A 17271-nucleotide genomic window follows, 5' to 3' on the forward strand; every position below is an offset into this window, starting at 1 on the left:
AGAATTGAGGTGCAACACAATCAGCAAGATCTCTTTAAGCCATTTGGAAATTTTGTGACTATCTCAATTTTTTTTTCTTCAATCTCTTAAATGGTTTTAATACCTATATGTGAAATAGGCCTTGTTTTTAATAACAATATTAGTACAAAGAGAGTGACCACACGAGCCTGTCTATCTGATTAAAGGGACCTGATCAGAGAGAATTTACTTTCAGTTTAAGGGTAAAATAGCATGTCAATGACTGTACGTAATAGATTCCTATTTGATGACACATTGACGATTGGGAAAGCTGTCAGTGTGAAAATATCGACAGAGAATTCAATTTTTTTTTTGTTTGCAATCTCCTACCTGAAAGGAATTTCATTCTGCAAAGTTTAGAAATTTTTTTAGTGTCTCGATTTGATCCAGAGCTTTTCTGTTGTTCCAGAGAAGATAAAGAATTGAGAGAAAAAAATTGATTTTTTTTTTTTATATTTTCCATACCTGTGCATTGACTCTTACTAATGAACTTCCAAATACCAGATGAAAACAAAAAAATGAAATTGCTGGCTGTGCATGGTGATTATTTCAAAATGTAATTAAAAAATATATGTGTGTAATTTATTGCTTGTGACTCAAAGTAGCAATTTTCATTTTTGCACGTTGGAATTTTGTACACACATTTTTTAAATGGACTGTGGCAATGACTGACCGAAATATACAGTTTGCATAGAGGACATTATCAAAGGAAGATTGTTTATTGTGAAATAAATGTAAACAAAGACATCGAATAGCAGATATATACCCCTACAAGGAACAATACAATTTTTACATCTCCATAGAACTTCAATTCATTATAAGGAAGAGAATTGTGCGAGGATTTTTTTATGCAACCTTTTTTGTCAAGTATGTGATAAAATATATCTACGGAGAGGAACGGCTTATATTCATTGAAAATGCATCGGAATAATCCAATGCGATGGTCAAAGAGTCTGTCGGACTTAAGAGCCAAGAACATTAATTTCTGGCAGAACGTGTTAGATTCTCAGGTAAGCTGCTTTTGGAAACGGCAAAATATTGAACTGTTTTTATTGTCTTAAAGCTCTGCTGCATGTAAAGATGTCTCTGACTTTCACTTTGTGAAAAATATGCATGCTTGAAACTGGATTTTGGAAAAGGGAAATGGTTTTTAATAATGATCAATGTATGAGATTAAGAGAACAAAAAGTTGTAAATGTGAACAGTTTACAGATAGACAGACGATGGACAATGGACGATCAGTAAAGCTCACTTGAGTTTTCAGCTCAGGTGAGCTAAAAAGAAAATGAACTAATGTTTTTGATTGCTGGTAGTGAATGCGCCTCAAAGTGTTAAAATTAAGAGAGCTAGGGAAAAAAACTTAGCAATATTGAACTCAAAAGACAAGATAGACTTGAGGCCTATAAGTCTTTCAACTAAGGATTCCTGGACTTGCAATGGATTGCAAAATGAAAAACTTTGTCCAAATTCTATCACATCTGAGCTTTTACTAGGTGGTATAATTATAATAATATGTTCACTGGAATGACACTTGTTTGGTATCTTACAAGTATCCATTTTATCTTTTAATTAGACTTTCTGAATCAATACATACAAACAGTATTGCAGGTTTGCATTTTTTAATAACTTAATTCAAAGTATAGGTAATCGGTAATTTTTTTTTGTATGTGTTCTGCTTTCGTGACTCTAAACCATAATTGAGAGAACATCACATTTTAAAAAATTTTTCTGAAACTAAGTCTCGAACATTCAGCACGGAAAGACAGCTATTAAAAACCTTTCATTGCATTTCGATTTCCAGTGCCAAAAATCTTTAATTTTTTAAATACACTTGGGGGCAAAATGTTAAGCTACGTGTAACATAAATAATCACACTGTATCATTGGACTAAATTATATTTAATAAGGGAATTTAACGTGCGGGCTTTGTTCAGGGGATACAGAAAGACTTTTAAAATAAGTTCACTTTGGGGTATAATGTACACAGTCGCCTAATCTACTAATGCCAGTCCATTATATGATAGGGGAGATATTTGTACATACCAAACAGCGCTTATCTTGTATGTAATGAAAGAGCGAAGTTGAGTCATTTGTTTGTCAATAGAATGGATGTGATAGCCCCTCTGTCCTCAAATATTTTAACTCTGGGGATCCTCGGACAAAAGGTTTTCAAACAAGAGTGTTGTCACTTTGCCATTTCTTTGTGTGTCAATTTAGTCCTGAAAGTTGTGACCGAATTCTCAAGCCTGGAAGTTCGGATGTCTTGTTTGTAGAATACTGATGGCTTCCTTGTCATTGTTTTTCATTAAGTGGACTGAAATGTATGACAGGGTTTATTAATGCTCCATCCTTCTAATCTTTAAATGGGCTGAAACTAATCTTTTGCACTGCATGGTTAAAAGGTCCCAAATATACTGGTATTCCAGCATAAGATTACAGAGTTAGCCCCCTTTGCATGTACAAGTATTCATTGAACATGTGCATACAAACTTTTTGTTAAAAAATGCTTTGCATGAAAATTTTTTTATACACAAGTTATTCACAGTGAGAACACTTAGGAAACTATGAAAATCAGATTTCTAACAAATGATTTTACTAAAACAAAAAAAATGTGATATTCCAAAATATAAGAGAAATGGACTGTGTCTTTTGCTTGTCTGTTTTGTGAAAAATGGCCATGTGTGTGAATTTGATTGAAAAGATGTCAAATTGAAGGTCTTTGACACATCTACACGTGTTATAAAACAAGATAAACCACACCGTTAAGAATCTGCATCCAGATAAAGTCAATTGGGACCCAGGAGTGTGGATTTAATGAGTTTGTGATATAATTACAAGTGATCTAACAATTAAGATAAGGCCTGACACACATATGTTAATTATCACAAATTTCAGGTGTGATAAAGATTGATGTTCTACAGGTGACCGAAAGATGTTACTTACTTGAAATTTTTTCATGGTGCCGGTCAGTTTTTTTGGAAGGGGTTTGGGGGTTCAAAGAGTAAAGTTTAAAAAAAAAAAACCAATACCCCCGGTATTTAATATTTTTCAGTTGTGAGCTATTGAAATGCAAGGTGCAGACTTACAAATTGAGCTAATTCATAAAAAAAATTATACTTTAAAATTCCATGTACTTGCCTCACCATATTTGAGAGAGAGAGAGAGAGCTGGTGCTTCTGTAATTTATTTGTACATGCCTTCAACATGTCTATTTTCACCTGGTTATATAAGATACAGGTGAAGTAAGAATTTTATGAGAGGGAAAGGTTTTAGGGATGTCATTGTGTCTCTCTGCATACCTGGGGGTCACTCATGCGTATCATTACAAATCTGGCTAACCATTGAGGCACCCTTAGGGGGGTAGGGGGAAAAATAAAAATTCTTGTGTACTGGAAAGATGGGAAGTATATATCTGTACATGTATCTCATTAACACAAAACTTACCAGGTAAATAAAATTGAACCCCCCCCCCCAAAAAAAAAAAAAAAAAAAAAAAAAACTATAATTGAAATCACAGGATGAGTCAATTTTCTAAAAACTATACATGTATATGACAGTGAGCAAGTAGTGTCTGTCATTCAGTTCTCAGTAGGGGTCAGGTGATTGTAATTAGTGAAATTGGGGTGTTAATTTACCATAAAAATGCCAAGTATCAACTCTTAGGTTACATCATGGGAACTTTTATCTTTTCATTTTATGGTGTGAAGTCCCCTCCTGTAAAACTTTGGGATGTAGTTTTATGAAGTCAATGTTTTAGTTTCTTGGTTTATGGGAAAATCTTTAGTAATATTTCTTACTTAAAAACTCACCCCCTGGAATTATTTACTAATGATATAAAGGAGAAAGTTAAAAAATCTAAAGGATCGATCCTATAATAATTAATTGAGAAAGAAAGAGGTAAGCAATATTATAATTTGAATATTGTTTGGAGATTTTCTTTATCCATAGAGTCAAATGAATATGTAGAATATAGTGTACAGGGTTCACATGTACCCTGAATATTTGTATTTGAAAACAATATTTGTTGAAGGTTCCTGGTTCAATCAAGTAAGAGATACATGCAGATCTAGTCTATATATATATTTGATAACAAAAGTTTTGGAAAGGGTACTATCAATTTAAGTTTCACTAATTTCAGACAATGCCTGCATCCACCCTCTTTTGTATTATGAAAGTTAAGAGTAAGTGTCGCACAAAGAAAAGATGTAGATTGTACTGGTACCAAGGTGATGCGTATTTGAAGGTCATGCATTTTCTCCCGAATATTACCCTGGGTAGAAAATCAGAAGATTGTTAGAGATTGTTAGAGGGCACCTTGAACAATTTGTTTAAATTTCGTTTTTTCTTCTTAGGCCCCAGAAGGGGCCACTTTTGATTTTAAACTTAATAATTATGTTTCAAACCGGCAGCTTTGAAATGCTGTTGTAAATTTAATTTTTTAAAAATTCTTTTATCACTTGATGTAGACCACAACTTTTTACCTTAAGTTTATTGATAGTTAAAACTGGTCTGCATCTGTTGAAACAATGTGACAGATGAATTTTTATTTACATTGTGTATGTGCCTGTATGGCTATTAAAAAGTTTGCCTGCCTACTAATTTGGGTCTTATTTTGTTTTGAGGTTAAATTTAAAATTAAAATAACTGACTTATGTCTTCCAATCTAGAGCTGAATTTGTTAAAAATTAAAAAAAAGCACTTGTGTGTTAATTAATATAAATATTTCATATTGAAAATTGCTGAATATACTTGTTCACCTCTGAAGGTCATTCGAAAAAAAAATCCCCTCTTTGAGGGCCCCGTGATGATGACAGATAAGTTTTAAACTTAAAAAAAAAAAATTCAATCGCAGACCATAGACCATAACGTATAGTGTTAATCTAGCACTGACAGTGTGAGGGTCCCATGTGTGTATTAGAGATACGATAGATTATACGTAGACCTGCAGGAACTTTAATTGACAACAAGGACTTTAATTTAATTAACAAGGAGTTTCTATATTGTATCTCATGTAAGTGTTTCATTTGCCATGGTAAATCTCAATCTATTATAATAAATTTGTAAGATAATTTTAAAGGAGAAATTGGTTTTCAGTTATAAATACCTGTATGTATTAAAATATTTTGCATGCATTGAATATTTGTCATTCTGAAGGTAAAGTGCAAAGTTACGCATTAATCATTCAAAAATATTTCCATCATGGTATTCATGGTTAATTATAGTTTATTTACCTGTAGCATATATTGCTTTGATGATTAGAACCATAGAGCACCTTATAATTATTGCACTGGGCACTTTTGAGGCATTTAAAAAAAAATATATTTCTTTAAATTCATATACTACTGGTTTATAGAGGTTTCAACTTGAAAAGAAGTTCTTTATTTTCAAGAGATGTATGAATGGTGATATTGAATGCTTAAGAGGAAGAAAGGGATTTTGGTCACTTCTGCATTACATATATTGTGTACATGTTGAGGGTTTGTTGTGAACAGTGATTTTATTCAAATAAAGATTTAAAGTTTAAGTAAGCATTATTGTAGTGTGCATGTCAGCCATAAAAAGGAGACTAGACAGTACACACATAAAGTGCTTGTTCTTGATATGTGGAACTAGAAGCATGTTCCCACTTACATGTCATATGATAAAATTAATGGTTTAGCAATGTGTTTTCAGTTTAAGTTAAAGATTCAGAGCAGAGAGAGAGAGAGAGAGAGAGAGAGAGAGAGAGAGAGAGAGAGAGATGAACAGCTTTCTAAGGCTTAAATCTTTAAAACAGCCAGCAGCCCTAAATGAGATTGTAAAGCAGTTGTTATTGAGCTTTCTGGTACTACCACAAGATTTCTCTCCCTGACAAAAAGTTTATTTGCTTTACAAACAGATTTGACCTTGGAATTGATGGAGATGACCTTGGTTGAAAGGGAAGATAAAATGCTGATGTTTTCTGTTGTGTTTTAGCATTTCAGAAAAGATTCTAAGAAAATTTTATCAATATATGTAAAAGGTTGACCTTTCAGAAAGGCTTTGACCTTGAGGTATTTAGGTCAAACAAGTTCAAGCAATTTAATGTAGAGTTCTTCTAAGTGTCCAATCCTGTAAGCGTATGTCCACTTATGTTGAGGGTTTTTGACAGTATTTGTTTTGACATTCAAGTTTTTCAAATTTTTGAAAATTTTCCTAACAGAAAATGGAATCTTTCTGTGCCATGATGTTGTTGTGATGTATTTAAACGGCCAGTAAAAAAAAGGCAGTTTCAGTTTCATGGATACATTTGCATTTGAATAAAAGGGTATCATATGACATGTAAACATAGTCTTTTGTGAAAATATTGTACTGAAACTTTTATACTTCCTGCTTTTTGAATGATGAAAGATTTACGTAAAATTTTCTCACATAACCAGGTAATTCCTTTAGCTAAACATTCAAAAAATAATTTCTTATTTTGTCCAGTTGTATTTTCAAAGTCTTAGAGATTAATTGAATCGATATTTAAGGGGGGGGATATGATTTATGATATAAAAAATATCGGAGATAAAAATTGTAGGCAATGGAAGCTTTTTGAGTTCTGAGAGTAAGTAAATATGTTGGAATGTCATTCTTTGTTATGCCCAGGAAAAGATTATATACAATATATTGACTATATTGCGTTAGTGGCTCTCGGGTGTGTAAACTAATTTGTTAGTAGTCTGGATTGGTAGTGACTCTTTTGCTGCGATATGATGACCAGTCCATCAGTCATTTTATGTACACTCAACATTTAATTCTGTTTAATAAGCATCAGAAAGTGTAATAATTATTTTAAAAAAGGCAAGGATTTAAATCTGTGCAATTAGCATTTTCAAAGAAATATTTAATGGTTATACATGTACTCAATACTGCATGTGTTTGACGTAACAAAAAAAGAGTTGATCCACACCATATTGGCAAAAAAAAAAATCCTTAAGAAGAGGAAGAATGCATTAATTGAAACTATGAAAGAGAAATTTGAAGATTTATTGGGACATTATTGCGATGTTTAGTAAATTTTTGTGTTTATTTCCTTGAATGATTGACAGAAATGTACTTTCATCACATTTTAGCAAAAGTTATTTGTTCAGTGAATTTATAAACAAGATATATTATTATGTAAATACTGTAACACATAAAAAGAATGAAAATTTTAGAATTGTTTACAATTTATTATCAAAGTGAACCACTTAGGCTACCACTCAAATAATTCATTTTTTTTGGGGGGGGGGGGGAACAAAGGGTAACCCCCCCCCCCCCCCCCTCAAAAAAAAAATGAACAACTGAATTTAAAAAAAAAAATCGAATCTTTAATTAATGAAGGGGGAAAAAAACAGGTGCTTATTTGTTGCATTTAAAAGAGGAAACTTTTTTTTAGTTAAATAATTGATTAAGGATTTTGTGTAATGTTTAAACAGTTTTTATGTGCATGGTCGCGGTAAGAGAACCTGTCGATTTATCAGTTTTACCTTGTGCACCTGTAATCACAACAAAGAGCTCGGAATTCACATAAAATTGTGTATTGCTGGCAAGGTGTATTACGGCAGATCTATTTATAGCAACTGACAGTTATTGCCTGGGAATAAGTTCTCCCATCATGCTTTAGGGAGGAGAGCAATCAGAGGAATTTTTCGGCAGTCTGTTTCCTCTGAAATTTCGCGGAGAGTCTCCCAATCTCTTGTTCTTTTTCGTGTTAAAGGTTTTTGCCATTGTCATTTGACCTGACATTACTGGTGCAAGCACCTGCAACTGTAAAACCCAGGAGGTGGATCCCGAGTTTTGTGCTGTAATTTTTTCTTTTCTTTCATGGGTGGTCATGGAATTCACTTGCTTATGAAGGATATTTTGTGATTGTGAACAAGAAGTTCAGGCCTTTTTCGTGTGGAAGTTGCGATTTTATTCAGAAGAAGAATCAATTCGAATTCACACCTGTCATTTTGGTGGAAAATAGAAACATGCGTTCAGTGAACTTTGTGGAATGCATTAATAGGACATCATGAAAGGGACTAAGATTTGGCACGTGCCATAATTATATTGAGGAAAAAGAGACACGTTTTATATTGATCTAAGAATCAGAGAATAAAAGTCTCTGTAGCCAATTTAATCGAAGATGAATTAATACTCTGGTTCGAGTTTGTCCTCTGCAGCTGGCTTGTGAAAATCTTTGTGGAGATTTTTTTTTCTTATTGAGAAATTTTAACCATGAAGCTTCCGAGCAATATTTTGAGGGAAATGTTGCTATATGAACTTGAGGTAAAAAATATTAATTGACTGAATTGATTAATTAATTAACGTTGGAAGAATTAGTTGAACTATATGACATTTAAATGTAATCTTTATTTAAAATTTACTCTGCATATACTGTAATACCAATTGATGCAACTTAACAATATACACATCTGAGATTCTGTATTAAAAGGTTTAGAAGACTTGCATATAAATTTCCTTGGAAAAATATGTTTTTTTATGGAAAAGATGACTTTGCATGGCTGCGGTATTCAGAATATAATCTTGTACACATATCATATGGTGAAAACATGCACATGATGGCAAATATCTGTTCAACATTAGCCAAAAATCTGTAGACATGTGAAAGATTAGTTAGCTGAAGTCTTTCTGCAGAGGGTGTGTCATATAACTCAGAGAGGTTCTTGATTTATATTGCATAATAATTCTGAAAGTTCTAAAGTTTCGCCAAGATTCCCTGGCCAGAATATATTGTTGAACGTATGACATGCAAGTTTATTTTTAGAATGGTTAATATATGCTTTATTTAAAAAAAAAAAAATTGGTATAAAAAATTATTTTTTATTTTATGTGTTGTATCTTAATAAAAGCAACCTTACTAATAGTTCATGATGATTGATAATGAATTAATTAATATTTGAATAATTTAATTTTAGAAGTTTCTGAACATGATTTTTTGATTGGCACAGATAGCATTAAGTTTGAATGACAAGAAATGACTAGAAGATGAATCCAAATATTTGTACATTCATGGAAAAGTTTTTAAAAAAAAAAAGCTTTGCATGTGCTTCAGAGATTTGAATTTAAAATTAATGGCATCCATTATCCAATTACTCAAGTTTTTCAACGTCTCACATTGACAATACTTTTGACAAATCAAATGTTTGTCAAAATACTTATGTTTGTAATATAAGCAGAGCTGCCAACCCTTACGATTTTGGTAGGCATGAGGTTCTAAAATACGCCTTACGATTTCTCTATATATACAAAGATTTCAGTTTTTCTATTCAAAGTTTATAATTTTTGTAATTTCATATAATGAAATTCACTAATATAATTTAGAAGTTTTTCAATGCTTGCTTACAAGTAGCATCGTTAATCAGTTTTAGAAGGCCGATCACATTCATGTCAATGTTTTAATTTGAAAAAAGTAAACAAAAAGGAAACATGCCTCAGATTGGATGTCAAAAATACAAAACATCTTCTAAAATGCAGGGGGCCTAGGTGTTCAGCTACCCCGCCTTACTATTTGTGATTTCATAATGTTGGCAGCTCTGTATAAGTATTTTTCAACTGCATGTCGATGAATAAATGTATCACTTCATTTATAGTAAACTTTCCATTTTGTAATTTGAATCAATATATAGCCTTTGAATTTGAATTTAAATGAAATAATGATACTATGGGAAATTATTAATTGATCCAGGCCTTTGAAATATACCCCAGGTACATCAATGAATAGCAGATTTGGGGACTTTTATTAGTTATAGGTACACTAATTAAAATTATGAGAACTTTTTTGATCTCTGCAGGACACAAAAATAAATCTCTTAATTAAGCATGCAGGTGACTCATTTAGACAAGAATTTATTAATAACTAATACTATAAATAGCTATTGTGCCAATAAGTGTTCCATGGGCCTTAAAGCTCCTCTCTTTGGGATTTTTTGTCTGTGAGAAATGAAAATTTTAAATGACTAAACGCAATGAAGTTCTTGATTAAGATTGAAAAAAAGTTTAACTTCTGTGAAAAAACTGAAATTAATTTCTTCTCTTACATGTTATCTTTGATAAAAGGAAGATGGATATTTATTTTGATATATTTTAATTAGTGAAATTTTTAAAATGTTTTTTTTCCTGTTTGGTTGAATATGATGACGTCAATTTTTCGTGCATTTTTATTTATGATGACCCTTAAGCTTATAAATGGGAGATGATTACACTGATTCCTATATTTCCGACCTGTGTTGTAATTTTATTGTTGTGAACCCATTAGAGGAAAATTGATGTTGTCCAAATAATGATGTTTCTTTTATCATATTTATAGAAGTCAAAATTGAAAATTTGATTATCATAATTATGTAGATTTTTGAATGCAATACATCTTTTGTCATTTCAAATTTCCTCCAGATGTAGCCATTGAAAATTTTATCAACCAAAAAATACTCAATAGAAATTTTTAACTTAGTGGAGTGTCAATGATGAAATTCTTTTGTCGCAATTTTATCGTGTTAGAAAACCAGACCTCCAATTACTGAAGGGAGAATACTCTTATATAATTGGCCTGTAATGTTTAAAGTAATTATTGGATTTGTTGAAAGGTTTAATTGACCCATACTGCCTTAAGGCAATTAGTATTATAACCTAATTATGTGCAGATAAATATTATGATTATTTGCATTATCATTGGATTAACACCCAAAATGTGTGAATGATTATATAAATAATTTCTGGTGAGTGTCGTAGAGTTAATATTTGATAATTCTCTTACAATGTAACATACTGCATGTAATCTATTTGAAATGGTGTTTCTGAGCAAACTTTCTGAGTGTGTTTTATTAGAAGAGGGGAAAAAACTTTGAAAAAGTGATAATGGATTAAATGCCTGGATTTCTTTGACCATTTAGAGTCATGCATATAAAAATTTCAAATCGTCTTCGGAAACAGGTACTGCAGGAATTTTATTAAATTAATTGCTGTTTTAATTATAAGCTTGAAAAAATGAACTTCTCCTTAATTCTGAAGCATTTGATTTACTAAAATGATTTTTTTTAATTTAAAACTAATAAATATTTATAAAGTATTATCACATACCCAACTGCATGATATACTTTGTTAGGAAATGGTTGGATGTACATTGCATGAAATTGTTTGTCTTTTTTTTTTTTTTTGAGGTTTTAATTAGGCCATGATAAATAAATTGCTAGATTCTCATCCAAATTTTTTTAAAAATCGGGGCGGGCGGGCGGCTTTTATTTTATATTTTTTATTTTTTCAATTTTGCAGATTTTTTATTGACCTAGTCAATCGGTGTAATTTTATCTACAATACCAGAATAAAATCATAGTAAAGGTTCCATTATCTCTTACTTCACATCATCACCAATCTTTTCAACCAATGACCCTTGTTTAAAATATATATGCGTGTATTACAGCAATTACCATCTTTTCAGCTGTCAAAATCATGTTGACATTCGCGGGATTTAAAACGAAAGTAGAATGATAGATGAATACCGATCCCTATCAGAATTAAGACAAAGAAAAAACACAAATAAAAAAAATCGAGGCGGGGGTTTAAAATCGGGGCGGGCGGGGATGAGAATCTAGGAATATTTTTATTATGGCCTTAATTTGACTTTTTTATGCCCCCCTTCGAAGAAGGGAGGGCATATTGCTTTGCTGCTGTCGGTCCACTTAGTTTCCATTCATTTTCGCCGCAGAGGTTGCATATACTGAAATGAAATTTGGTATACAGATTTATCACATTAATATCTAGGTCAAGTTCTGTTTTGGGTACGATCGCACCATTTTTGACAGAGTTATGCCCCTTGGACTTAGAAAAATTCCAATTATTTGCAGTTTCCGTTCATTTTCTTTGCAACAGTTGCACATACTGAAATGAAATTTAGTATACAGATATATCAGGTGACTATCTAGGTCAAGTTCTGTTTTGGATGTGATCACACCATTTTTGACAGAGTTATGCCCCTTGGACTTAGAAAAATTCCAATTCTTTTGCAGTTTCCGTTCATTTCCTTCGCAGAAGTTGCACATACTGAAATGAAATTTAATATACAGATTAATCAGATTAATATCTAGGTCAAGTTTTGTGTTGGGTACGATCCCACCATTTTTAATAGAGTTATGCCCCTTGGACTCAGAAAAATTCCAATTATTTGCAGTTTCCGTTCATTTTCTTTGCAACAGTTGCACATACTGAAATGAAATTTAATATACAGATTAATCAGATTAATATCTAGGTGAAGTTCTGTGTTGGGTATGATCCCACCATTTTTAATAGAGTTATGCCCCTTGGACTCAGAAAAATTCCAATTATTTGCAGTTTCCGTTCATTTTCTTTGCAACCGTTGCACATACTGAGATGAAATTTGATATACAGATTTATCAAATAAATATCTAGATTAAGATCTGTGTTGGGTATGATCCCACCATTTTTAATAGAGTTATGCCCCTTGGACTCAGAAAAATTCCAATTATTTGCAGTTTCCGTTCATTTTCTTTGCAACAGTTGCACATACTGAAATGAAATTTAATATACAGATTAATCAGATTAATATCTAGGTCAAGTTCTGTGTTGGGTATGATCCCACCATTTTTAATAGAGTTATGCCCCTTGGACTCAGAAAAATTCCAATTATTTGCAGTTTCCGTTCATTTTCTTTGCAACAGTTGCACATACTGAAATGAAATTTAATATACAGATTAATCAGATTAATATCTAGGTGAAGTTCTGTGTTGGGTACATTTTTGACAGAGTAATTCCCTTTTGGACTTGGAAAAATTCCAATTTGGGGGGAGGGGGGCATAAGTGTTTTACAAACATCTCTTGTTTAATCCAATTTGAAAATATGTGTGTTTTCTTATCAATTAAGTTACTAAAGAAATATGTTGTGAACTTGGATCCTTACTGAATTGAACATATTGCTCTAGATTTGAGAATAGTACCAGTGGAATTGCTGCATAGAGCTGGCAGTTATTGAAATGTTACATGTGAATTGTCATGATTATACTGATGATTTCCTTTTTCTTTGCAGGGGCTGGACAATGTCACGTGGGAGACCCATAATGTCACATTAAAAAGAGTAAGTCTTATAATATCTTTTATTTTTTTATACAATGCAAGAGATATTCCAAGAGCTTACTTTTTTTTCAAGAGCTGGCACCAAAACTACATCTTGCAAAGAGATATATTTTTTTTTCTTTTAAATATGAAACATTGCACCATTTCAGTCTTGTAAAAATTCTGGTTAAAATGAAAAAAAATACAAATTTCTGGTTAACACAGGTTATGTATATAATATTACAGCTACGTATTATATGACTGCCAAATTCTTTCCGGATATGCTCCGTCATATTTGCCAAATTCTTGTGCCAGAAAGTTCCCTGCCAGGTAGATTACCTAACAGTTGACTCAGGTTTCCAAATATTCTGCATGTTCTGGTGTAACAGGAGTTTAAAAACAGATGGCATACAATTTTAGGCATATGTAACATTAGCATCCCTGAATCAAACTTTGACAAACTTATGTCAGTATTTCTTTCTTATAAACTTGGGTGATACGTTCATACTAAATAATATATACCGTATAAGCAGAATTTTTAGTGAGGATTTTATTTTGGCATTATTAGCGAGGGTTCTGAGATCGCTAAAATTAAATATCGCTAAAAATAAATGGTGTTTTATTTGTAATAGTTTCATTAGTAAGCATTTTAGAATCGCTAAAACTACTTCTCGCTAAAAATAAAATACCATATTTTAAGGACAAATTGCTAAATTTGCGTCTCGCTAAAATTTCCACTTATACGGTATTTTTTCCCCAAGATTGTGTCATTGAAGTATTGCTACTTTAATATGTTTACTCACGCAAAAAAAGAAACTGGTAGATGAAATCAGAATAGAATTAAAATTTTGAATATTTTCCATAAATTACAAAATATGCAAAATGGTTATTTGAGGAACGTACATATCGTCTAACCTTAAGACATATTCTAAGACAGAAGATTTTTTTTTTTTGAAGAATTAAAGTGATATGTGTTCCAGTTTTTTTTCTGGAATTCTAGAGGTATATAATGGGACTTTTAAGTATAACTTATTTTCTTGCAGAGCTAAATTAAATCTGTAATTTTCATTTTTTGTTTCAAAACTTAAAAACTTTTTTTTTACTTGCCAGGTGCCTGGATTTGGATTTGGAATAGCGGTCAGTGGGGGGCGAGACAATCCACATTTTGCTAACGGAGATCCGTCAATAGCTATATCCGACGTCCTGACCGCGGGCCCTGCAGAGGGCAGACTACTGTGAGTACCGGAAATATCTAAAAATAGCAGAAATATGATGTAAATTTGAATTTAATGAATACTAACAGTCTAATTTCTGTATCTTGAAACCGATATCTTAATATCATGGCTATGTCTAAGTCATTTGGAAGTCCAAATGACTTATTCTCTAAGTATTTTACCCTTGACATCTCAAATTATCAGATACATGTACATGTATCTCGAAGTTTTTCCTCGATTCCATTGAGTTTGAGATAACGAAGTTTGACTGTATTTTATTTGTGGAGTGAATTGGATAGGGTGACTCGCTACCTCAAAGTCGAGAGTGAATCAAGAAAACTTTTGTTTTAGTATCCTAAAGACTGAAACTGTCTATCAGTTGTAATTAAGTTAATGCGATGGACAGACTCTCTAGGAATAAGCAATTTGGATGGGATGGGGGTAGGAGGTCAAGTGATTTTTGTCAGCTGTTATGAAATTCAGTCTTAGGTATAGTGTAATTCATCCAAATGTCATAAATTAATTGTGACTGATAACTTTTATTGTGAAGAAAGGAAAGATAGTTCAATGTTGAAAGAGAGGATTTAAAGTTTTTACTGTCATTAGAGCTGTTTTGTGAAACAATTTAAAAGTTGACTGGTCTTTATTTGAAGAGCTAGTTCATAATAATTTTTTTAAGAACTTTTTTGTACAAGGAGATAAATAGTCTACATTTGAATTGGCACTTGGAATCGCCTTAAGTTGGAAGTTGATGTGAAGTGGACAAATGCTATACCTGCTAGTATATTAAAAAAGGCAAGCTGCTTTTAACATTATAAGATAAGATGGTAGAAATTTATCAAACGCTGACAAGTTTGTCAGCCAGAATGGCAGAATTCAGCCAGAAATTAGAGAACACAAGAGACTTGAACCAAATCAATACAGGTGATTGCAGCTCTGTATTAATTCTAATTTCCAGAAGAACAATTGATTGAACATTAATTTTATGTTTTTGACTCTGTCTGGTTTATTTGGAAAAATGAAAAGGCACTGTTGCAGGTTAGAAATGGAATACCGCTGGTCCTTTGTTTCTGGGAAGCTGTGTTTTAATTGGTTTCAGAGTGAAATTTCAAACAAGGCTGGGTTGAAATTTCATGAACTGGTTGTTATGACAGGAGATAGTATGTTCTGTCAGAGAGAGAGAGAGGTGATGTTTTGGAATTTCATACCATGGGGGCATTGGAAAAATGTGGATGATTTTTTGGCTGCTGGGTGTTTGAAACTGTGACTAATGAACACAATCAGTATAGAGAAGCCTCATCAATAATCTATTAGTTGTCCCCTCATATTGTCATGCCTGGAATTGTTGGTTAATGTTCACCTGTATGTGGAATGTGGATTAAATTTGTAGGGTATGTGTTTTTTTCCTGAGATTTTATTTTTAATCTGGTCTGTGTTTGATTCTATGAAAAAAGGAATTAATAAAAAGAGTGAAACTTTGTCTTGACAGGAAAGTTTTGTGTACAGCTATTAGACTTTGAAAAAATTGATATTTGCATTATAATGTATCCTAAATAATGACATGTGTTCATACCATAACTAGCATTACATGTAGTATGAAAAATTTGTCTGGATGCATGATATTGAAATGATGAACCCCTTTTGTGCAATGGATTGATGATTTTGTACATGTAATATGAAAAAATTTGTTTGGATGCATGATATGGAAATGAGAAACCATTATTGGGCTGAGGAGAGTTGATTTTTAATTGTTTATTTTTTGGTTTCAGGATAAACGACCGCGTGGCAACAAGGTCAACCTGGTCAGTATTACAGGGCTGTAAATATCTCAATTACAGTAATACTGTAAAGAAGTAAGGTAATTATACAGGCAAACAGGCCATCGCTGTACTCAAAGACAGTGGGAATAAGGTCAACCTGGTCAGTATTACAGGGCTGTAAACATTACAATTACAGGACTGTAAACATCACTATTACAGTAATACTGTAAATTTAACATTAGAATAGGTTGTCAAGTAATGTAATTATACATGCAAACAGGCCATTGCTGTACTCAAAGACAGCAGAAACAAGGTCAACCTGGTCAGTATTACAGGGCTGTAAAACATCTCAATTTAATAAAACTGTAAATTTTCCCAAAAAAATCTGGATTTCAAGAAATTTATATTTCAAATGCATCAAGACAGCTGTCAAGGACTTAGATTATGAAATAGGTTAACCTGATCAATATTTACAGGACTGTAACTTCTCATTTACAGCAATGGTGTAAATTTTACATTGGGAAGATTAATAATAAGTATGACATGACTGTTAAGGACACAGGTGACAATTAAGTTTCACCTGATTAGTATGATAGAACTGTAAACATCTCATTTACAGATGAATTTTATATTTCTCAGTGTAAGGACTGCTATTGAAAGAATCACAGAATAGTTGAACTTTATTTTATGGTGAATTTTTTCTTTTTTTATGGCAGGTCATAAGAAGACGTGTGTTGGTCCCTACTTACACAGAAATGGACAACAGTCCACTTAAAATAACACTCGCCCGCAAAAACAGACGAGATGGTAAGTATTACCTGTATTTCTTTGGGCTGTTTCAGAAAAAAAAATCTTGCTTCATGGCTCATGGATGGCAAGGGGGCTTGATCACATTATTAGTGGTGGTTCTTCGATATCGACGATATCGACAATATTATGTCGATATCGTATCGATATCGATCGTGATGATCACTATTAATTTGAAATACTTGGTACCATATATGAGATTTTGTGCTATGTCGATGTCGTCGATATCGACAATACCATGACGATATCGTATCTATATCGATCCTATTTGTAGAATTTATTCACACAGTGAGGTGTAACATAATTTTACAAATTCATTCATTATTAACATGAATATGAAATTAAATTATGATAAGGAAAGGGTTAGTGGTTATTATTGTTTTGGGTTAGGTTTAGAGTAAGATGTTGGGTGAGGGTGAAAGT

The 17271-nt window shown here is 32.2% G+C and overlaps 1 protein-coding gene across 1 annotated transcript in view; it reads left to right on the top strand.

Moving 5' to 3' along the window:
• LOC134229157 (uncharacterized) overlaps positions 1 to 17271 on the top strand; it is a 71900-nt gene that overhangs the window by 18741 nt on the left and 35888 nt on the right. The window contains 5 exon segments of the mRNA XM_062710861.1: positions 13042 to 13089; positions 14178 to 14302; positions 16051 to 16074; positions 16120 to 16201; positions 16758 to 16848. Coding sequence (XP_062566845.1) covers positions 13042 to 13089; positions 14178 to 14302; positions 16051 to 16074; positions 16120 to 16201; positions 16758 to 16848 — 370 coding nt within the window.

Source organism: Saccostrea cucullata, unplaced genomic scaffold (genome assembly GCF_032062105.1).
Source record: "Saccostrea cucullata isolate Sc308-1 unplaced genomic scaffold, CSIRO_AGI_Scuc_v1 ctg572, whole genome shotgun sequence".
Lineage (NCBI taxonomy): Eukaryota > Metazoa > Mollusca > Bivalvia > Ostreida > Ostreidae > Saccostrea > Saccostrea cuccullata.